At 31.4% G+C, this 25,118-nt stretch overlaps 2 protein-coding genes across 7 annotated transcripts in view; one reads left to right on the top strand and one right to left on the bottom strand.

The window, feature by feature from the left end:
• LOC145260668 (UPF0669 protein C6orf120 homolog) overlaps nt 1-4,729 on the bottom strand; it is a 42,224-nt gene extending 37,495 nt beyond the window's left edge. For 2 of the 6 annotated variants that reach the window (XM_080119019.1, XM_080119021.1), the window contains exon 1: nt 4,087-4,244. The gene's annotated coding sequence lies outside the window, so the exon portion shown is untranslated. Of the gene's footprint in view, nt 1-4,001; nt 4,245-4,575 lie in introns of those variants that run through there. The other 4 variants (XM_080119022.1, XM_080119024.1, XM_080119023.1 and 1 more) reach the window with 4 other exon arrangements.
• Nucleotides 4,730-4,855: 126 nt separating this feature from the next.
• The window catches only part of LOC145260669 (serine/threonine/tyrosine-interacting protein B-like), a 60,414-nt gene continuing 40,151 nt past the window's right edge, over nt 4,856-25,118 (top strand). The window contains exons 1-4 of the mRNA XM_080119026.1: nt 4,856-5,059; nt 14,561-14,593; nt 17,693-17,746; nt 23,583-23,680. Coding sequence (XP_079975152.1) covers nt 5,000-5,059; nt 14,561-14,593; nt 17,693-17,746; nt 23,583-23,680 — 245 coding nt within the window. The 5' untranslated portion in view covers nt 4,856-4,999. The remainder of the gene's footprint in view (nt 5,060-14,560; nt 14,594-17,692; nt 17,747-23,582; nt 23,681-25,118) is intronic.

The raw sequence follows: 25,118 nt of genomic DNA, 5'->3' as shown, positions 1-25,118 counted from the left end.
TCTGCATCGATACTGGTGACAGTAACACGTGACCTACCTTTCTCCAGACTCAGAACAAGGCTAGATTTTTGAACCCCATCTTGCTGCCTTAACCTCAAATTGTATTGTTATGATAACTGAACTTATGCATTCAGAACCTGACAGTTTCCCCTCTCTGTCGCAGATATTGAGTGCAAGACTAAAAGCAACCCCTGCCATGGATATGTATCTGAAGCAGAGATACATCATTGAATTCCTGGCAAAAGTGCTTTGAGAATGGTGGTGACTATGTAGAAAAATAAATTCTGGGGCACAAAAATGTCACTTTTTGGTAGTTTCAACTTTTTTGAGTGAAAAATAAATAAAAAAAACTAGTGCTTTTTCGATTTGTTTCCATTATTTTAATTTTGTGTGGGCACATTTCAGCTGTGGTAACACATTGCCAGATTTTACAGAGTTAATATCGACAGCACGGGGGAGTTGCATCTATACAAGCACCTTACTATGTTTTTAAAAAAAAAAAAAAAAAAATTTGCAGTTATCTCCCTTGATATATTTATATAATTTCTTTTCCCTGTTGTATTATGTCCGGCATTTTGACGTACACGCGTCAAAAATATAGGTGCTAGTGCACTTATTCATCAGCGCTATTTTTTCAAGCTTAATTAAAGTTTTGATATGTTTTTAGTAAATTGTAAAGTTAAAGTACAGAATAGGTACAAAACACCCTCCTCTCCCCATGTTAAGAATGGCTTTCTAATAAAGTTATTATTTGCACATATTAAGAAGTGCACTAGTACCAAAATATGCACGCGCTTGTACGTACAACAATGGCCACCACTGTTCGTATAAGGAATTATATTTCTTAATATCTGGAAAACTACTTGGGTACTTATGTACTTACATGAGTGAAATAACATTATTTTGAAAGCCATCCTTAACATAGGGAGGGGGAGGGCGTTATTCTGGGGTTTCTATTACTGTACACAGATTCGAAAAAGTTGTCAAAAAACAAATATATAACAAATAAATATTATCAAAGGCAAGATAAGTTACTTTTCTACCTAACTAGATATATTTTTTGTGTTTTTATTCAATGTAACATGTTTATTCAGCTCGAAAAACATGCAGTGTTTCTAGGCACCGCCAAAACTGGGGGGGGGGGGGGCAGGTCAGTACTTTTTGACGGACCGTCTTTTTAAAAATCTACCAAAAATCAGGTAATTATCCGATCAATACGAAATTTTCAGCGATTATTAGGAGAAGAATGAACTTTATAACAGTGTACTTTTTTTTCATAAACGATATTTATATATATATTTTTTTTTTGCTTACAAAACCCCCCCCTTGTTTTGAAGTGGGAACAAATATGCTTAAAATAATCATCTGAAACTGAACAAAACATATTGTGTTGTTGTAAGGGACAGAATTATAGATTTAAAAAAAAAAAAAAAAAAACTTGTTTGCATACCTTATTTTGACATCTGAATATCAGAACTTCGATTGTGTTTAATTATTCCGCTTTTGAGTTTTGAAGTGTGAAATTCGGTGAATATGTTAAGTAAAATAATTAATTTAAGTTATGCAAAACAAAAAAAAATTTTTTTTTAAATATTTATACGAAAAAAGCCATTTTAAAATCTTTGATAAATAAATTAACAATTATTTTTTGGCAAGCCAAATAATGCATGACCATTATTAAACAGGGAATGCTTTGAAGAATCGATACAAAAAAAAAAAAAAATCGATAAATATTGTGCTCTTTGTGTTAAAAATATCATTTTTTCGATCCCGGTTGAAAACGTTTGCCGTCTTTTGACTACGGTGGACCAAACGCGCTGAAATAATTTTTTTCATTCTGCTTTAAATTGCCCCCCCCCCATTTTGGAGAGCCGTACCCCCACACACATACACATTAAAAACCAAACTCATACAAATGGTCACCCATCTGGTACTGGCCAGCCTCAGCTTAATAATACATTGAAATTTTCGTCACTGAAAAATAAGTTTTTTTGGCCTGTTTGGTCTTCCATAGTTTTCTCCTTATCAGACGCAAACGTAAACAGAGTCGCGAAATCGACGCGAAATCTGGTTAGCTATATGAATAAGTGGAATTATTTGAAATTCAGGTACTTATATTATAATATTTTTGCATATTCTCTTAGAAAATCATCCTAAATCTTAGTTAGACAATAAATAAATAAATTATTTCAAAAACCTTTTTTTTTTTAAATATTTATGTACGTTTTTTGTGCAAGACAAAAAATGTCAATTGTTAACTTTGGGAAAATTTAACATTTAAAATTTAATTAAAAATAGTAGAAAAAGTTTTACATTATTCTGTTTTCTATACGATAAAATTCAGGGTTTTATCTTTCTGGAAAAAAAAGTTACTCAGAAATAATGGATTTTAATAAATGTAATTTAGTTTTAAAAAACAACAACTTGATTTTGCGGCCATTTTTGGCGGTGCCTAGTGTTTACCGATGTATTGGAACATTCAAGATGTCGCCCGACTCTCTTTAACACGGTAAGTTTGGGAAAAGGTAATATAAATAATAAACTAGACAAAATACTATTAGAAAACCACCGAATATATGTCAACTTATGTCACGGTAACATATATTGAGCGAATTTCTAACAGTATTTTATCTAGTTTATTATTTATATCACCTTTTCCCGAACTTACCTTGTTAAAGAGGGAGTCGGGCGCCATTTTGAATTTTCCAATACATCGGTAAACATTGTATGCTTTTCGAACTGTATAAACATGTTACATTGAATAAAAACACAAAAAATTATATCCAGTTTGGTAGAAAAGTAACTTATCTTGCCTTTGATAACATTTATTGGTTATATATTTGTTTTTTGACAACTTGTTCGAATCTGTGTATAAATAATACAAACCCCTAAAAGGGTTTGTATTACTGTACACATTCGAAAAAGTAAAACATAACAAATAAATGTTATCAAAGGCAAGAGAAGTTACTTTTCAACCTAACTGGATAAATGTTTTGTGTTTTTATTTAATATAAAATGTTTATTCAGCTCGAAAAACATCCAATGTTTACCGATGTATTGGAAAGTTAAAAATGGCGCCGAACTCTCTGCTAACACGGTAAGTTTGGGAAAATGAGTTAAAAATAAAAAAACTATACCACATACCTACTGTTAAAAACTTACCGAATATATGTCAGCGTATGTCACGGTAACATATATTGCGCTAGTTTCTAACAGTATTTTGTATATTTTTAACTCCTTTTCCCAAACTTACCGTGTCCAGCAGAGAGTTCGGCGCCATTTTTAATTTTCCAACACATCGGTAAACACTGTATATTTGTCGAGCTGAATACACATGCTACATTAAATAAAAACACTATAAAATTATCCAGTTGGGTAGAAAAGTAACTTATCTTGCCTTTGATAACATTTGTTATATATTTTTTTTTGACAACGTTTTCGAATTTATGTGTACAGTAAAACAAAATCCTAACAATTTAATAATAATAAAAAAAGATATTGCGAAACTTCAAATTAATTCGAAAATACTATTTAAAAAATATTTATCACGGTAACATAAGTGCATAAGCACCAAAATATGCTTTCTAAAATAAGCAATCCGAGTTATGTCCCCTGTTTCTGCTATCTTTTTTTTTTTTTTTTTAATTAATCTACCGCCTTTCTTTGAATAAGCACCGAAAAAGCAATAAATATAATACATACAGGATACTTATGCAGAATACGGAAATAACGTCATTATTTAGAAACGCATTCTTAACATAAGGAGGGCGTTTTGTAATTGTTCTGTACTTTCACCTAACATGTTAATAAACAAAAGATATCGTCAAAATTTAACATAATTTGAAAATGCTTATTATATATATATATATATATATATAGAACAGTACGGTCCATAAACTGCACAAGTACCAAATAATTATTCGAACAATTTTGTCATTTGTTGCGTTTTCTTCTTTTTAACATTATAGAAGAAAAAAAAAAAAAAAAAAACATGAACACACTTCCAGTCAACCAACCAGCCTTAAACTTCTGCGACGTTACGATTTCTTGTCTTTGAGTTAATAAAGTAAACGAAAATGTTCTCACAAATCTGGCATCCGAGAAGAGAAATAATTTCTTTTTCTGATCTTAAATGGCGAAGAGGAAAAATCCTGTTTATAAAAAGAAAAACATGACAAAGTTATGGGAGTTCAGCCGCGTTGCTCCTTGTACTACTACGTAACCAGCAAGTTTGTCCGACGTCATCAATACTTGCGTACTACTCTCTAGAAATAAAAAGCTCAGAAAAATTTCCAAATAAAAAATTCAAAACAAATAATTCATTTTTTTTTATAAAATAATCGATGAATAACAATTTTATTATGATAAAATGCTATTTGGTTCGATTAATTTTAATTTATGCTCGAAAAATATTTTTTTCTGAAAAATAATATCAACCGCAAGTTTTGATGACGTCATCGATTTTTGTGTTTAACTTTTGCACTGTTATTTACAAAAACAAAACAAGATGGAGTCGATGGTTTCTTATTTGGGCAAATAGAGTTTGTTTTTCTTGAGAAAAAAATGTCTGTTTACCTTTCTTCTTGTTGGCTGGATTGTATTTACAATCCCCTCAGGTTCACATGAGCCTCTTTAAAAAGACATAAATCACGAATTAACAATGCAGCAGGACTGGACATTAATTTATCCGGCTCGACATTACGTCGTGTTGTGATTTTTCGAAGACGAAGAGGGCAAGAAAGAAACAAACAAACAAAAAAAAAAAAAATGAATTTCTAATTGAAGAAATTTTTTTTTTTTTTTAATTTGCCAATTATTTTGTTATCAACAAAATGAGAAAACTGCGGCATTTTTGAAATTTTTATTAGCTTATGTAAAAGTATGAAAAGAAAATGTAAAGTTCATTTGTTTTGGTTGCTTCTTCCTTGTCAGCGTCACGTGTGATTTTTTTTTGTTTGAAAGAAAGAAACTAATTAAGAAAATATAAAAAGAAAAAAAGATGACTGACAATAAAAATAACCATCTTTTTGCTATTCAAAATGAAAACGAACCAGATATTGTAAGTATTTATTTTATTTTTCATATTGTAAGCAACAATCGTCCATTAAAAAAAAATTTTTACAATCGCTAACAAAACAAAAGGATGCGGAAAAACAAATATATAACAAATAAAAGTTACCAAAAGCAAGTTAAGTCACTCTTCTACCTACTTAGATTAGTGTTTTGGGGTTTGTTTTACTGTACACATAGATTCGAAAAAATTGTCAAAAAACAAATATATAACAAATAAATGGGGTTTGTATTACTGTACACATAGATTAAAAAAAGTTGTCAAAAAACATAACAAATAAATGTTATCAAAAAGAAAGATAAGTGACTTTTCTACCAAACTGGATATTTTTCGTGTTTTTATTCAATGTAATATGTTTATTCAGCTCGAAAAGCATACAGTGTTTACCGATGTATTGGAAAATTCAAAATGGCGCCCGAACACGGTAAGTTTGGGAAAAGGTGTTATAAATAATAAACTAAACAAAATACTGTTAGAAATTCGCTCAATATATGTTACCGTGACGTAATGCGGTGGTTTTTTAATAGTATTTTGTCTAGTTTATTATTTATAACACCTTTTCCCAAACTTAACCTGTTAAAGAGAGAGTCAGGCGCCATTTTGAATTTTCCAATACATCGGTAAACACTGCATGTTTTTCGAGCTGAATAAACATGTTACATTGAATAAAAACACAGAAAATATATCCAGTTTGGTAGAAAAGTTACTTATCTTGCCTTTGATAACATTTACTTCTTATATATTTGTTTTTTTGACAACTTTTTCGAATCTATGTGTACACTGTACAGTAATACAAACCCACCTGTTTATTCAGCTCGAAAAACATAGTGCTTACCGATGTATTGGAAAATTTAAAATGGCGGTCGGTCGACTCTCTCTTTGACACGGTAAGTTTGGGAAAAGGAGTTAAAAATAAAAAAGCTTAACAAAATAAAATCCACCGAATATATGTCGGCCTATGTCACGCCTGTCACGGTAGCATATAGTGAGCGAATTTCTAACAGTATTTTGTATAGTTTTTTTTTTTTTTTTTTTTTTTTTTTTGTGACAACTTTTTCGAATCTGTGTACAGTACAGTAATACAAACCCATTAAAGTTTTACGGGTTTTTTTTATTCAATTGTAAGGTTAAAGTACAGAATAGGTACAAAACACCCTGCCCTCCCCATGTTAAGAATGGATCAATAAGTTCAGTGGCAGTAGTGCACTGTGCAGTCAGTGCACTGGCACTCTGCACTAGTACCAAATTTTTAAAGCGTTTAGGGGTTATATTATAACCCACAGACGTACGAAAAAGTGGTCAAAAATGAAAAAAAATAAATAAATAAATGTTACCAAAGGCAAGATAAGTTACTCTTCTACCTATCTGGAAAAGTTTTTAGTAGGCCTGGCCAAAACGGAAGGAGGGAGTAAGTATTTTTTGACAGTCCCTCTTTAAAAATCTACCAAGTAATTCCAATCAATACGAAATTTTCACCGATTAAGTGAAGAATGAACTTTACGTACCTCAAACGTGCGCCACAGTTTTACCCCCCCCCGTATGTAACACGACGTAACTGTAATTTAAATTAATATAACTTTTTTATCATTTAAAAGAAGTTTCAAATAAACTGCTAATATTACAAAAAAAAAAAAATGGTACTTCTACACTTTATCGCCGAAAGTGGAGACGCCATTTTATTTCGCGCACCTGTCGTTGAAATCCAAGGGAGAAATCAGTATTTTAAACTATGACCGAAGCATCAAATAAATAACAAAATTCAACTAAATAATGATTTTTCGGTTTCATTTAAATCAATTTGTTGTTGATCCTTCAAAGTTGCTTTAATTAAAAAATGTTTCATTAAAATTTGTTCGAAAAAACAAAACTATTTTTTTAAATTCCAATGTTGCTTTCATTACAAAATTGGGGGTTGTGTTAGTGTACACACAGATACTTTTTTTTTTGTTGTCAAAAAACAAATATTTAACAAATAAATGTTATCAAAGGCAAGATACTTTTCTACTTAACTGGACAATTTTTAATGTTTTTATTTGATGCAACATATTTATTCAGCTCGAAAAACATAGTGTTTACCGATGTATTGGAAAATTTAAAATGGCGCCCGACTCTGTCCTAAACACGGTAAGTTTGGGGAAAAGGAGTTAAAAATTATAAAATATACAAAATACTGATAGAAACTGCCTCAATATATGTTACCGTGACATAGGCGGACTTAGGGACTGCCAACATTCACCACAGAATTACCACACCCTATATGTAACACGATGTAACTTTATTATAAATTAATATTATTAATATAACCTTTGTACCATTTAAAAGAAGGGCAAAATAAACCAGTAATAATTAAAAAAAATTTTTTTCATCGTACGAAAATAATGAAATTGCGAGACAAAAATCGTGTTTACATAATTGGCGCTTTAAAATAATGTTCCCATGTAGTAGACATTCTGAACAGGAAAACATACCCGTGTTTAATCAATCTAGCAAAAATCAACTAATGGTCAGATTTTCGTGAAATTTTCGATACTTATCCATTTTAGAATGAAATTACATATAAAATGCAGTTTCCGTAAAATATACGAGGGGAAATATTTTTTTAGTGCGTGCCCCCCCCCATGTTTATTTTTTTTTTAAATTTGAACAAAATATATTCAAATCTATCGAAATTTCTATTTATTATGAAACATAAGAGTTCAAATAAGTAAAAAATATTTATTTTATAAAAATTTAAATACACATATTGAACAAAAATTTACCTTTAAGTTGCTATTAAAAAATTGATATAAACTTAATGTTTTTTTAATAGCGTTTTTCGAATTAATATATACTATAATCATTTGAATTGCCAAGAAAAAGAAACTTCGTAAGCATTAATTAATTTTTAAAAGATTGAAACGATTTAAAATTCCATTATTTAAAAATGTTCCGTTACAACATAGATTTTTAATTGTGTTTACATTTTTTTTTTTAATATTAAGTTTTTACATAAACATGACTCTTGTCAACTATTTTATCGCCAGATTAAAACCAATTTGAAAATATTATTGCACAAATATTAAGCATTTTGTAGGCACCCCCTCTTATATTTTGTTTGTCTCTTTTTACTGAACAAAATATGGAACCCCGTAGGTAACCAAATGAACATTCAGTAAAACCGTATTTCATATTTAATATACAAATGTTTATAATATTATTAATCATTAAACTGTGTAAATCTTAAAACCTAACAAAATTATAACAAAGATTAATTATTAATTGCAGTTTGAAGAAGATAACAAAGGTTCTAAAAAATCATTAAGTCGCTTCTGCTTTTTCATAGTTTGTATAGTTAACACCAATCTGACGTCACGGAAACATGCGGTCCATTTTTCACAATCGTTTGGCAGACCTAGCGGACATATATTCGGTGGGTTTTTAACAATATTTTGTATATTATTTTTAACTCATTTTCCCAAACTTACCGTGTTCAAGAGAGAGTCGGGCGCCATTTTAAATTTTCCAGTACATTGGTAAACACTGTTTTTTCGAGCTGAATAAACATGTTACATTAAATAAAAATACTAAAAAATTATCCAGTTTGGTAGAAAAGTAACTTATCTTGCCTTTGATAACATTTACTTGTTATATATTTGTTTTTTGAAAACTTTTTCGAATCTATGTGTACAGTAATACAAACTCCAATTTTCTGTTTTTAATAATAATGTCTTTTTCATTTTCTGTTTTTAATAAAAAAAATTTTATGAAAAACTTTTCCGTTTTCATTAATTAAATCGAAACATTTCCAATTAAAGAATTACGGATATATGTTTTCTTTCATTTTCTTAATTTACCTTTTTTCATAGTTCTTTCCGAAAGTAATTAATATCTAGTTTAATTTTTTTTTGTTATTTATTTCTAACTTTGGTCATAGTTTAAAATACTGATTTCTCCCTTGGATTTCAACGACAGGTGCGCAAAATAAAATGGCGTCTCCAGTTTCGGCGATAAAGTGTAGAAGCACCAAAAAATTTTACGGCATACAAAAATAATGAAAATGCGAGACAAAAATCGTGTTTACATTATTAACGCTTTAAAACAACGTTTCTATGTAGTGACGTTTTTGAAGCCGTAGACACAACGATGTTTTAAAAATTTATCAAAAATCAAATAATCGTCATATTTTTTTTTAAATTTTCGTTATTCAATCATTATTAAATAAACTTACATAATAAAAATAGATTTCGTTAAATATATTAGAGGGAATTTTTTTTTTTCTCTTTTTAGTTGTTCTACTCCCACCCATATTTCATGTTACGAAAACTAAGTAAAAATAAATATAGGTTGATAAAAATTTCAACATTTTTTAACGTTGAAAAGATCAGATAATTAAAAAATAATTATATAAAATCCTGTTATTTATTTCACTTAAAGTTGTAATTAAAATTGGACATAAAATAAAAAAAATAAAAATTATTATGTTAAAAAAATTCAACACTTTTTCTTGAAATTTTATTTTTTTTTTTTGGTAATATAATTATTTTAATTACAACAAAAACAGCAGAATTCTAAGCAATAATTATTTCTAAAAAACTTTCAATGATATTAAATTCAAATATTACGCGATATGAAGTTTAAACAAAGATTTTTTTTATAACAAGCTTTCAATGATAAAAAAATGTATTCATATAATAGAATATATGATTCTCGAGATAATAAAAATTGCAAAAGCAAAATCAACTAAAAAAAATTTATTTGGATTTGATTATTTAAAATCATAAAATCAATTTTTGCGTTTTTTTTATTTAAAATCATAAAATCAATTTTTGCGGTTTTTTTTTATCTGGATTTGATTATTTAAAATCATAAAATCAATTTTTGCGTTTTTTTTTTTTTAAAAAGAGTATGGAGGCCTGTAAGCAACATTATCTTCAGATACATAAGTGTCAACAGAAGACATTAAAATTAATTTTATTTTATTAATTCTCGTCTGTGTAGTTCGTTAATAAAAATGTATTTGTTTTAAAAAAGGTAAATCTTATGTTTTTATCCATTTTTTTTATTGTAAATTTTATTTATTCATTGTAGCGCCAATGCTCTCCCATAGAAATTGACCCAGACTATAGTAAACACACGAATTGATGACGTTGCTGTTAATGTGTACAATGGTGACGTTTTACACAACGATTTGGCGATGCCTAATGAACTTTATAACAGTGTACTTTGTTTTTTTCATAAGTGTGTATATATATATATATATATATATATATATATATATATATATATAAAGTTAGAAAATATATATGGAAATTAAACTACACAGAATATTCCATATTCCGCGTTTCATCCATGCTAGGATTCATCAGGCTTATGCCTGATGAATCCTAGCATGGATGAAACGCGGAATATTCTGTGTAGCTTAATTGTCATATATATTTTCTAACTTACTACCTAGCTCTATCTACGTATTGAGCACTGTTGAAATAAATACTTAAAGTTTACGCATAAATTTATACTTTCGTATATTGATTTATGTGATTAAATGAAGTAATCATATATATGCTTACAACTTTATATGTGGTTACAAATATTTTTTAAATAATCAGCCGAAACTGAACAAAATATATTGTATTGTGGAGAGGACAAACATTGTAGATAAAACAACAACAAAAAAAAAACAAAATAAAAACAAACTACGCACGTATCAGATTTTAAGGTTGAAAATCCAAATTTTGAATGTGTTCAATTTTTCATCCATTGTGTTTTGAAGTGTAAAATTGAAATTTGTTGAATGTTAATAATTATCTTTCCGATTAGAAAAAAAAAAAAATACATTTTCATTATTTTTATGCAAAACACTATTAAATCGTCAAAAAATCAATCAATAATTTTCTTTTAGTGAGCCCAATATTGCTTGTATACCATTAAATAGAAAATGCTTTTAAGAATTGATACCAAAAAGAAAAAATTGATAAATAACTGCGCATTTTGCTAAAAATACGATAATTTTTTTTGCCAATTTCATTTGTTACGTGATATTACCTCACCTATGGAAGACCATAAGGCCTACAAACAGTTGTTATCTCCTCCTTTTCCTTTTTACTGTGACTTGCATTTGTGGGGGATGTGCATCTACCACACTCTTGTTCAGAAACACTTGGCAAGACAGGGTCAAGATGACCATGTGTGATACTAGATGCAGGAGTTGTTTCCAACGCATACAGTGCCTAGCATTCCCAAAGTGGTCACCCATCTGATACTGGCCAGGGGTATTTTACAGAGAAGCCAACAACGAAAAAAAGGGCAAAAAAATCAAAAACATAACAAAAAAATGTTACCAAAGGCAAGATAAATTACTCTTCTACATACCTGGATAAGTTTTGTGTATTTTAACGGAATTTTAAGTGTTTATTCAGTTTAAAAGACAAGTAGTGTCGAGTAGGTAAGTTAAACGGACAATCAAGATGGCCGATGGAAGCATGCTGTCTTCAGAGCGTTGATAATAGTTCAAAAGTGTTAAGTGTTATTGCGACACTTATATGGTGGATTTCTATCAGTATTTTGTTAATTTTTCCCATTTTGAACTTTAAGAAAATGTTATCTACCTTCAGTGGCGGCCCTGTCGGTGGGGCATTAGAATACGCCGACTGCCCCCCTGCAGAGGGTAAAAGTCCCTCAATGGGGGTCCTGGATATGACCTTAAACTATATCCAGTGGTGAGGCCCCAGCTTGTGGGCTTTGGGGAGTGTGGAGCCACCCTTTAATTACCATTGCTCCCAGGTCCACTCTGACCCAGAGTGGTAGTACCTGTTAGGGTCCCAACTATGGGTTGAATAGAAACCGACGTGAAAACAACAAATATACTCTATTAAAAAATTTTTCCTTAAATCTTTGGATTCGGCATTAAATAACCCGAAAAGGGTTGATATGCCGTAAAACAACCAACCAACCTTCAGTGGCCTCTGGTTTGGGGAGACAGATGCAAAAGCGCCTTCTCCTTTGTGATTGTTTTTTTTTTTATATCGATGGTAATCATGAGATCTTGGATCATGTTATAAAACGGCTTATTTTTCACAAGCTTACACTCCCCATTTCTCTTTATATTTGATTCCTACCATCACGGTAGTTATTTTTTTTTTTTCGAACAATTTGATTTGTGGCATTGACTAACATTTACGGTACTTCAAGGACTAATACTTGGTCGCAATAAATGGCAATCTGTTGCAAGAGATATCCAAACAGAGAAAGTAAGACGATTTTTCTCTTTCTCTCTCTGCCAGTTGCCATTGATGTGTCTAGAATAATTCCTTGAATTTACAGCTAAGTCCTTTGGGTGTACTTTTTGTAACATCCTAGCAAAAATCCTTGATTGCCCATTTAACTTACCTACTCGACACTACTTGTCTGTCAAACTGAATAAATGCTTAAATTCCGTTAAAATACACAAAACTTATCCAGGTATGTAGAAGAGTAATTTATCTTGCCTTTGGGAACATTTATTTGTTATGAATTTGAATTTTTGTTCTTTTTTTTTTTCGTTGTTGGCTTCTCTGCTAAATACGCATCTGCTTTTCATATAATAAAATTCAGGCTTTTATCTTTCTGGAAAAAAAAAGTTGGTCAAGAATAATGAATTGTAATAGATTTTAATTCGTTTTATTAAAAAAAAAAATACAACTTGTTTTTTCTACCAATTTTTGGCCGTGCCTAGTTTTCAGTGGTTTTACTCGCTTTAAAATGTTTAATCATTTGAAAATCATATAGAGTTCATTGATATGTGGGAAAAAGACAAATGACAGTGAGCTGACTGTTAAATATGTAAAGTTTGGAAAAAAATTATACAAAACTACCCAATATATGTCATGGTAACATATTGGATAGATTGCTAACAGTATTTTATTTATAAGCGTACTCAGTGTAGTATAACCCCCCCTCCCCCCAACCTTCCCATGTTAAGAACAGCTTTCAGAATAAACACCTAACCTTGAAAACCATTTTTAACATGGAGGTTGGGGGGGGGGGGGGTTATTTCCAAAACCCATTCTTAATATGGTGAGGTTGGGGTTGTTTATAATACACTGGGTATTGTAATAAAAAAATACCGTATTTTGTATAATTTTTTAGTTTAAACTCATTTTTCCAAACTTCAATTGTCTTTGACAACATTTATTTGTTATATTTTTTAATTTTTGACCACTTTTTCATATGTCTGGGGATTGTAATACAAACCTAGTGTTTATCTATATAATTATAAAAGTGAAATTGTCTGTGTGTACATTTCCCTACCAAACTACTCTGTCAATTTTCAGTCTACAGACTCGAGATTTGACACAAGGGGTATTGAGATTTGGGAAAATCTTTTTTATCTGTTTTCAGTCAAAAATTTGGCTGTCAAGGGGGTCAAAGTTCAATGATTTGACCTTTGAAAATTCTACCAAACTCCTCCACCAATTTTGAGTCTAAACACTTGAAATTTTAGATGTAGGTTACTTAGACATGGATCAAGCTTTTTAATTTGATTTGAGCCCCCAAAAATAAATGTTAAGGAGTCAAAGTTAAAAATAAATTTGACGTCTGTGATCTCTACCAAATTATTCAGTTAATTTTTAGTCTAAACATTTGAAATTTTACATAAAGTGTATTCAGATATAGGGCAAGCTTTTTAATCGCTTTTGACAGAAAATTTTGCTGCCAAGGGGTCAAAGTTCAAAAGATTCGACCTTTGCAGCCAGCCAATTTTGGGTCTAAACATTTTGAAATTTTACATAAAAGGTATTCAGGCATGCAGCAAGCTTTTTAATCAGCTTTTTGGGCGAGAATTTGGCTGCTAAGAGGTCAAAGTTTAAAAAGTTGACCTTTGCAGACTCTACCAAACACTTCCTCCAATTTTGAGTCTAAAGACTTGAAAGACTTGAAATTTTAGATGTAGGTTACCTGGGCATGAGTCAAACATTTTAATATATATATATATATATATAAGTTATGGCATTCTTTAACGTTGTTATATTGAATAATATTCCAAGTTCCGACACACAATCTCCATTATATTAACATGAATACATTTCCTATGCCATTTATTAAAAATCGCAAAATGTTTGTTTTATGTTTGTTTTTTCTCTCACTACTCTCTATCTGTGCCTGAATGTAAATGCAAATTCCATGAACAAAGCTTCTTTACTAGACCTGCCTGCCTATGGAACTCTGTAGTGCTGGCTTACTTTCCAACTGACTACAATATGGTCATCTCCAATTCAGATTTAAATAAGTTTTTTTGTAACCTCCCCCCTGAAATACACTACTAATCACTACGCTGTTGTCTCATTGACTACCTTACACTCATTTACTTTTATCCTTGAGTGGCCTTCACACCTTGATAAGTGATGATTTGCTACCAAAATTATTTGATATAGTGCTAATTATTTAAAGTATTGAACATTTAACTTAATTTTTTTTTTTTTTTTTTTTTTTTTTTTGCATAATTCAAACAATCTTTATCTTCTTTTTTTGAAGGACTGGTCTTACTACATGCGACGAGAGATGCAGGTAAAATGCCCATTTTTTTTTTTTTTTTTTTTTTTTTTTTTTTTTTTTTTCATTCTATTAATAAATATTGTAAATGTATGGGTTTCTTTTTCTTTAAATTTTGATTTTGAAAACACACTCGTTCTACCAGCAACCCAGACATAATTCAAAGAAAAAAATGCATCTTCTTTGATCACGACGTGGTGCACTAGGTGTGTCAGAAACTTTGTGAAAAATATTGAATAATTCGACCCCCTGTCTTTCCAAGCTAATAACTACTCGAAAAATGTAAATCAAACCCTAATTTTTTTTCAATTAAAGGAGCAAGAACCAAGGTTTCATTTAAAAAAAAAAAAAAAAAAAAAAAAAGAAAAAAAGGTTTTAAACTTTGGACTTTACAGGTAAATTTCTAAAACACTTTTTTTTTTTTTTGAATATATTATTTATTGATCTTTTATCTTCAATTTATGATATATAAAACTTTGGTGAGTAAATTATTTACTTTTTAATAGACATTTCAAAATGGGGGGGGGGAGGCGTGAATTAAAAAAAAAACGTTTGTCTAAAATATAATCGGTTTATTGGAAAGAGCATAAGATTTTGCATTGACCCTGAAAATATAAAATAGAATCAATAGAAAAATTTTGATAGATTTTTAAAGTTTAAAAATTGAAAAATACTGAACTCGTAAAATTCAATTAATTTCATTACTGTTTTTAAAAAAATAAAAAAATATATTTCTATTACTTTTAAAACAACTTTAATAGTTTATTTTGGAAGTATAATCCATAAAGAAAATAAACAACCCACTTTTAAAGGAGAAATTACGAGTTTTTTATATTTTATTCACAGTTTCGTGTTAGGGGTGTCAAAAATTCCTACAAAAATTCTGATATACCTAGTGGTGCACCTTCTACTAACTTGATGAAAAATAATCTATTTATGTAAAGGGTGGCTGTCTGAGTGTATATGTGTTTGCAGCTAGAAGTCAAAAACTACAAAACAAAGACCCACAAGTTGCAGTGTTCCATTTTGAGCGTTTCTGGAATTTTCCATTCACAAAACTATTAAATAATGCTGGTAGCATCAACTCTTTCATTAGTCAGTTTAGAGAGTCAGTTTGAGTCGTTAGGCGATTCCAGGTTGTCAGACGCTAACTAGATTAACTCCGGACAATATTTCCTAGGATCCAAAATCCGGTTGAAAGGAATCTTATGAAAGAATCAATTAAAAACACCCTCAAAGGAAAACTGGACATTTGATAATTATAAAGATTTTCTGACCAAAAAAATATTGTTAATAACGCTCGATAATTTTTTTCTTCTAAACATAAACAAGATTGAATTAAGAACTTGCTTATCTCCCTTAGATCATTTTTAAATATTTTTATTTTTTTGTTTTTATGTATAACTAGCGGGGGGGTACCTGGCGATGCCCGGATGTCTTGAGGTAAATCAAAACTCCGGGGGACGGGTGTTAAATAAAAAAAAAAAAAAAATGTTTTGGTAGGTAAGTATGAGAATCGAACCCGTACCCTTGAGTTGAAAATTAATGTGTGAAAAAAAAACAAAAAAAACTGGGCGACATTACCCATTAGGCCACTGCGACATATATACAACGTACTCAGGTTTGAATTTATTTATTGAACTATAAAAACAGGCATGCGCAATAAAAGTTAACTCTGCTGCTTCCATTTGACCTAATTAAGAAGGTCAAATAGAAGTCACGCAGTTGTTTACCCAATTTTGTTTTATCCCCCAACAGATGTTGGGGAGAAGGGAACCAGCTCCCAATTGTCCAGTATGAATAACAATTGTCTGATGTAAAGCTGATTGCTTCTGGACATTTCCCGGCGCAATGCCGAGAACGTTGTTCGTTTTTAACTTTGAATTAGTTTCGCTTTTTATACAAAAAAGCTTCATCAACATGCGAGAAGCCAAAATAGCAATAATTTTGTAAAAGTCGACGTAAATAAATCTAGATGCGACACACTTTCCCAAATCGTACATATTATTATTTAGGACCCATATAAACAGTTGTAAGCTATCGTAACAACCTCGGAACCGTGTGCGAGAAAAGCCTTTTGAAGACATACACGAAATTTTGCCTTTTATATATATAGATATAGATAAATCCCTTTTAATTTTTCTTTAAACACTGAGTTTTATTTATTTTATATATGTAGCATGTCTAATAACCCCTAAACTCAAACATGTAACAATGATACATTCTTCGACCCTAAACTGGCACAGATTTTGTGGACACACCTCTTAGTTAATATTGAGATATTCCAATGAAAGCCTCACTAAGATTTCAGAGTGCACTAAAAAAATTCATATAGATATTTTTTAAAAAGTGATAGATTGTTGGACCATTTTTTTTGTGATTTTTGTGATTCTTTTTTTTTTCTTTCTAATTTTCTTTTATGGTTTAGCATTTTTTATGATTTATTTTTCTTCCATTTTTTATTTTTAATGATTTATCTTTTTTCTATTTTTTTTTTTTAATGGTTTATTTTTCTTTCATTTTTTTTAATGGTTTATTTTTCTTTCATTTTTTTAATAGTTTATTTTTCTTTCATTTATTTTTTTTAATGTTTTTTTTGTTTTCCATTTTTTATGGTTTATTTTTTTCCATTTAAAAAAATTTTTTTTAATGGTTTATTTTTCTTTCATTTTTTTTAATGGTTTATTTTTCTTTCATTTTTTTTAATGGTTTATTTTTCTTTCATTTTTTTAATGGTTTATTTTTCTTTCATTTTTTTTAATGGTTTATTTTTCTTTCATTTTTTTTAATGGTTTATTTTTCTTTCATTTTTTTTAATGGTTTATTTTTCTTTCATTTTTTTTAATGGTTTATTTTTCTTTCATTTTTTTTAATGGTTTATTTTTCTTTCATTTTTTTTAATGGTTTATTTTTCTTTCATTTTTTTTAATGGTTTATTTTTCTTTCATTTTTTTTAATAGTTTATTTTTCTTTCATTTATTTTTTTTAATGTTTTTTTTGTTTTCCATTTTTTATGGTTTATTTTTTTCCATTTAAAAAAATTTTTTTTAATGGTTTATTTTTTTCCATTTTGTTTTTTTAATGATTTATTTTTTTACCATTTTTTATTGTCAGGAAATTGTGCCAGGATTATATCTTGGTCCTTATGCAGCAGCTATGAAGAACAAGGTAATTCTTTCTTCTTTCTCATCCAACCCTTAACTTTTTCTATTTTCTATCTTCGATGTGACAGAGGACGACCTGTATATCCCTTTTTTTGTAGGATAGGATTTTTGTTTTTCTTTTTTCCTTTTTTTTCTTAAGGATAGCTTTTGTGTAAAAAGTCTAAGACAATGGAGACAATATGAGAATTATGATGGGTAGAAATTATACAGGCTGGACTGATTAAATTGTCGCCTTAGAAAAGATGACATAATTCCATTTCCATTTGATGAAAACCAGTTTTCTTTTTTTTTTGTTGGCCAGTTGTGTACAAATCCCAAGAGCGATAGGAGCCTTCTATCATGTCAGAAAGTGACACAATGTTCAACAAGCAAGATTGGAGATGCACCACTATACAACTCATGCTCTCTAATAATCCAAGTTATGATAACAGGACCATTGCCAACACCCTCAAAATGCATCGTTGGATTGCCATGACTAACAGGGACATGCACAGGGGGTGAAAACAAAGTTTCTGGCCTCGGTTATGGTCTTTGGTGTGGTTTCAAGTAACAGCCACATCATGCCACCTCACATCTTCAAAGTCAGCTTGAAAATTAATACTAAAATATACCTGGATATGCTGAAAAGTGATGATCCTCTGGTGGAATCAGGTGGCCATTGACAGACCCTGGGTGTGGTAGGAGGCCTCTGTGCCAGCCTACAAGTCCAAAGAGACTCAGATTTGGCTTCAGAAGTAGTGCTACGACTTTGTACCCTTCTTTCACTGCCCCCCCTCCCCGACTAGAACCCTACTATTTTGTTTGGTCATCCATCAAGAACATCACCAACATGACCTCCCACAACATCAAAGCCAGTCTGATCGCTGCCATCCACCGAGTATTCACCAAGCTCCTACCGGCGCTTGTGGAAAAGGCATGCTCCCAGTCCCGGACTTGTATCTTGATGGTGATTGAGACTGAAGGTAGCTAAATTGAATAGATGTCAGCTCCACTTCATAATCAAGTTACCTGAATTGATTTTTTTCAATAAAAGTATTAAAATAAAGCTGTAGTTTCTTTTTTGTTTTCTTTTTGGCCACTTTTATTCATAGTACGCATGTGAAACTCTAGCCCCCTTCGAAGTAATCTCCTCCGGCTGCAATGCATTTGTTTTACCGTTCCAACAACTTCTGGAAGGCTCCATGGAAGTCCTCTTGTGAGTGTGTCAATGAACCTCGCCACAGCGTCTTTCATTACTTTTCATAATGACAGCCTCAAGGTTTTCCTTGAGCTTAAGGAACAACAAAAAGTCGCAGGGAGCAAGGTCTGTACCATAGGGAGGGTGAGGAACAGTCTTGATGCCCATCTTCGTCAAATAGTTTGTGACAAGGATGGAGTTGTGAACTGCACCCTTGGGACAAACTTTGCACAAATCTTCTGAATCTTCAGTTTCTCACGAATAATTGTTTGTACAGTTCCCACACTGACATCAAACTGTGCACTTATTATCTCTGTTGACATACGACAGTCCTTATCCATGAAATTCTTTATTTGGCCAATCAACTCTGGTGTTCTGATTTTCTTACTCTTCCCAAACCTCTCATCATTCCTCACAGACGTCCTGCCTTCCTTGAATCTTTTATGCCACTCAGAAATTGATGCTCGACTCATGCAAGATGGTCCAAAAGCAGATTGAAGAAATTCATTTCTGCTGCATTTTTTGAAAGTTTAAAAGACAATTTTATTGCATATTATTCTTCTAAAGTGTCCTCACATCCAAATTGCATTTTTTAAATTCACCAGCTGTGACAATCAAGCTTTAGTAGGGTGTATTCCAATTCCTGCTGTGTTCATTTGAACCTGAAATCATAAAAATCGGTCAGTCTTCTCATAATAGCAATAACATACTGAATTTACAAAAGTCTATGGCAATTTTAAATACCTGTACAAAAAAAATCTGGAAACTTATTGAAGACACCTCGTTCTATGTTTTCTGACAGTCTTTATACTATGTGTCTCCCCTCCTAGTGAGAGTGTCTTTGCTGTTTGTTCCCCAAATTTGCTCTGACGTTTTTTTTTTCCATTTGCTCGCTATTCGATTGTTTTTTTTGTTTTTTATCCATCTTTTTTTTTTTTATCCATTTTTTTTTTTTATCCATCTTTTTTTTTTATCCATCTTTTTTTTTTTTTATCCATCTTTTTTTCTTTGTTCTTTTTTATCCATCTTTTTTTCTTTGTTTTTTTTTTATCCATCTTTTTTTCTTTGTTTTTTTTTTATCCATCTTTTTTTCTTTGTTTTTTTTTTATCCATCTTTTTTTCTTTGTTTTTTTTTTATCCATCTATTTTTCTTTGTTTTTTTTTTATCCATCTTTTTTTCTTTGTTTTTTTTTTATCCATCTTTTTTTTTTTTTTTTTTTCATATTTTTATATTGCATGTTTCATTATTTTTGGTACAATTATGAAGGTATGATTACAAAATATTGGAAAGTTCTATTTATAGACAAGAACAATAAGAACTGACCAATCACATGGAACCACGCTCTGCTATTAACCAATCGAAAACCAGAATCACTCCATAAAATAGACTGAACCTCTTAGAATTCCTGCACATAACTTTTTGTTTTCACACAGAAAGGAACTCTTCGTCTTTGTTTGCAAGCTTTTACCATATAAAACCTAACCCTAACCTGCAAGATTACTGGTTCTATCCTCCACATTGAGAGCAGTAAGGCTCAGCGGTTGCATACAAAGTCGAGGAAGGTTTAATTCAGAATACACAAATGAATTGTGTAGAAGTGCCACTTTCTGCCATTGATTGACACCCAACATCCTTTGCTTGCCACACGCAAAGGACAATGGATATTAAATTCTCCTGGATTTTTACCAAAGCCTTGTTACAAGGTAGCTTTGACATTACCATGTTGCTATCGCTCCTACCACTGTAAGTAGGATTGGACTGGAGAGGGGATATGCAGTTTAATTGTCTACATGCAAGTTAGAGCCTAACATAGATGACCATTGTTTCACAAATATTAACTCGAATCCTTCATCTAATTTTTAAGTTTAAAAAAAATCATCAATACTTTGGTCGACTTTTGAGGAGAGTATAAAGGTAACCATAGCTTTACTTTCGGTTGTCTTGTAATTCTTACTTTCCTTATTTTGTCCTTTAGTCCTCACATTCCATAAGTTTCTGACAAAGGGGAAAAAATTGCATTTTTCTGGATTGGAATCTATTTTATCACTGGCTAATTTTATGAAATTATTTAAAAAAAAATTTTTTTTATTGCATTTTCACCCCAAACAAGGCACAGTGCCACTTGGATGTAGGAGGCTGCTATCTGGGACATAATTTACATGGATACTATGTAGGGAGTTGAGCAGCAAGATGTCTGTTTACATTACACTTGAACTTCTGCATGTCAGTACAGTCAGGGAAGCAGGGACCTGGAAGAGAATTCCAAAGTCTAGCAGTCTAAGGGAAGAAACTATTAGAGTAGAAGGTTTTTTTCCATCTAGGGATCTCTACCGTGTAGGGGTGGGATTTTGCTGCATGTCAGGTTTGTTGGGAGTATTTATGTTGATGGGATACAAGGGCTTATAATTTATCAGAGCACTTACCATTAAAATATTTGTAAAACAAGCAGAGGAATGCAACATTTCGTCAGTGGGACAGAGGTTAAAACCTAGGTGACAGTGCGGGCCCTATTAGGTTGACAACTCTCTTTTGAACCCTAAGAATGAGAAACTAGTAGCAGATGCACGAACCCAAATGTGGCAATAATACTCCATGGGCGAATAGTAGCCTTGTAAAAGTACAGAATACTTTCAAGCATAAGTAACTTTCTAGCATGGTAGAGAGAGCCCACCTGCCCTAAATGTGTCTGTTCCAATTCATGTTCCTTGTGAACGTTAAGCCGAAATACTTTCAGGTAATGTATTGTTAGCCAAAGTTATTAGTGGTTGAGAAGGTTTCTTGTCATTATTAAAAGAAATAAGCTTAGTCTTGGCAGTATTGAATGTTACTCTGCATTTTTGTTCCCATTCCGCTACAAATTGGAGGTCTTCCTATAGGGTTCTGCCATTGCCCTAGTGATGTGTTCATTCGTTTTCCCCACGTGTCTGTTATAGAGTGTGGTGTCAGTAAATATACCCATCTCTGAGACAATTTTATCAGGGAAATCATTTATGAATATCAGGAATAATAAAGGTCCAAGGATCAACCTGATGCACACCCGCATTTATATCCTATTGCTTTGATGTATGACCATCGGAACCTGGATTCTTTTATTTAAGGATTCAATTATGTTAAGTATTTGTCCACTAATACCATAGGATCTGATTTTCATGAAAAAACCATTGTGCCATACCCTGTCAAAAGCCTTAGATATATCTAGGACTGCTGCCCTAGACTCCCCTGCCTTATCCAGTGCATGGTATATACATTCAGAGATTACAGTTAGGATATCTGCAGTAGAATGGTTTGTCTAAATCCATACTGTTGAGTAGAGTTGGAGGCAAACCAACAGGCAAGCAGATTAGCCTTCTGGGTTGCCATGCAAGCAATTTCAAAATTGTTGGATAGTGAGGGAATTGTTGATTGCCCATTATTTGCTATAATGGTATAGCTTTTCCAGAAATCACAAGTTCTAATTTCTGCGCTTTAATGCATTTTCTGGCGATTTACATCCTTACATAAAGTGATTTCATGTTTTGTCTGGAGTGATTCTCATTAAAACAAAAAAATGATTAAATTATTAAATCAAAGCAACTGAGTAAAAATAACTTTTTTTTTTTTTTTTTTACATAGGCATCACCATTAAGGCCCAGAGGCCACTCGAGGATAAGGGTTAAAGAGTGTACAGTAGTCAATTGGACAATATAGTAATTGTCAGTAATGGAAATTTGGTAAATTTGTTAATTTAAGTGGAACAGCTCATTAAGAACTTGTTTATGTTGGACTTGAAGACAACCATATTGTAGTCAGCTGGAAAGCAGGCAAACGGAAGACAGTTCCACAAACGTGCAGTTCTAAGACAGAAACTTTGTTTATGGAATCTACGTTTAGATTTAGGCACAGATAAAGAGTGGGGGGAATTATTGATAGTGGTTTCAACTAGATGAGTGTTTCTCAAAGTTTGGCGAGGGGGGGGGGACCATAGATTGGAGCTCAGACGAGCACTTGCCATGAAAATAACGATAAAGCAGACTCACATCTCTTCTGCAGGGAAGAGAAAAGGGCATCCCCTACTTGGCTATGAATTGCTGCAATATTTTTGATAAATTAACAGGTTATGATCCCTGAAAGTTGGAAGATTCTACTTATAGACAGTGCTAAGAACTGACCAATCAAATTGAGCCACGTTTTGCTAGCAACCAATCAGAAACCAGAATTTCTCCATAAATTTACTGAATCTTTTGGCATTCCAGTACATAATTGTTTCGTGTCAACACAAGAAAGATCTTTTGCTCTTTGTCTGCAAAACTATAAAGTCCGAAGATTATACAGAACAGCTATCCACCAAAACCTCTTCTGAAATTCAAGACTTGTACAGAATAGGTACTCATCCTAAACTCTTCTGAAATTCAAGACTTGTACAGAATAGGTACTCATCCTAAACTCTTCTGAAATTCAAGACTTGTACAGAATAGGTACTCATCCTAAACTCTTCTGAAATTCAAGACTTGTACAGAATAGGTACTCATCCTAAACTCTTCTGAAATTCAAGACTTGTACAGAATAGGTACTCATCCTAAACTCTTCTGAAATTCAAGACTTGTACAGAATAGGTACTCATCCTAAACTCTTCTGAAATTAAACATGGCTTTCATTTTCATTTAAGTTCACTTTCTATTTCAGTATGAGACCCTCAAAGAACAAGGAATCACACACATTGTTTGCATACGGCAAGATGTCGAAGCCCGATTCATCCGTCCAAATTTTCCGGAACATTTTGAGTACGTACTCTTTCACATTTTCAATATTTTTTTCACGTAAAAACTAATCTACCACATAATTTTGTCTTTTTTTTTTAAATTGAGATTGTCTGTACACGAAAAAGATGTTTGAATTTTCAAACTACTATTCTCATCTTGTATGTTTTGGGTTAAGTAACCTTCGACTTTCTTCAGGTGTATCTTGTCGAACTCGGAAATTTCAAACCGAATCCTTTATTTAATTTACGGGAGTAGCATGCTCTCGTTCTGTCGACCATGACTTAGTAGAAGTCTTAAGTAATTTGTAATTGTATTTTTAGTATCGCCTGCACTGAGAATCGAACTTTTAACCTCCAGACAATGTACAATATTTTTGGTATTATACAGTTTAATGAAAACATTAAAAAATAAAAATATTAAAAAAAAAAGTTATATTGTACGTATCCGTTATCGAATGAAGTTCTCCACAAAAAAATTTTTACTTAATTTGATCGAATAGTTTTTTTTTTTTTACAGCGGAAAAACTTTTTATGAAGGTAGCCATGTTTGGATTTTTTAGAACATGCCACGGGGAGATAACTCAGTCTAAAGTGCCGACACCCCCCTCCCCATCTTAAATAATAGCCTTTCTTAAAAATCGAAACATGGCTACCTTTTGATTAGTATCATAGCAAATTGTTTTTTCGCTGTTAAAAAAAAAACTACTTGATCAAATGAAGTGAACTTTTTTTTTTCAGCGAACTACATTCCATAACGGATACATATAATACAACTTTTTTTTTTCTATTTTTTTTTCGATATTTTCATTTTTTAATGTCTTGATTAAACTGTACAAGTACCATATTTTCTTTCCAACATGGGTACATAATCCATACAGTCTTTTAATTTTTTTTTGTATTTCATTTGGAGCAAACTCTGCACAGCACTCAGTCTACGTATCGTATTTTAAATTATAAGAATAATAAAATTTTATAACTGAACTAGGAGGGATAATTTTGTGGGGTCATCTTGAAAAACACTCAAATAAAAAAAAAAGGGAGATAACTCTAAATTGAGATTTTAGAAAGCCATTCTTAACATGAAGAGGGGGTGTCATTGGAAAAACTCAAATTCGCGTAAAAACGATTTTCTTTATAAAAATGAAACTACAGCGTGGAACGATAAGTGTCGTCCTAAGGAAAACAACGCTACAGCTTTAATTTAAAACTTATTGAAAAAATCAATTCAGGTGACTTAATTATGTCGTAGAACTGCCCTCACTTGAAACCACATAATCATGACTGGAAACTTCATTGAGCTGTGCCCTCGAGCGTTGAATCGTCCGGATTTTCATTTTGAGAGTACTGGCAATAATCTTATTGTCATAACTTGGATTGGTAGAGAGCATGAGTTATACAGCAACGCATCTCTGATCTCGTTCGTTAAATATTGTGTCATTTTCAGACATGATAGAAGGTTC

Source organism: Euprymna scolopes, chromosome 36, assembly GCF_053919585.1.
Source record: "Euprymna scolopes isolate OS-2025 chromosome 36, ASM5391958v1, whole genome shotgun sequence".
NCBI lineage: Eukaryota > Metazoa > Mollusca > Cephalopoda > Sepiida > Sepiolidae > Euprymna > Euprymna scolopes.
This window is presented reverse-complemented; position numbering and strand designations above follow the sequence as displayed.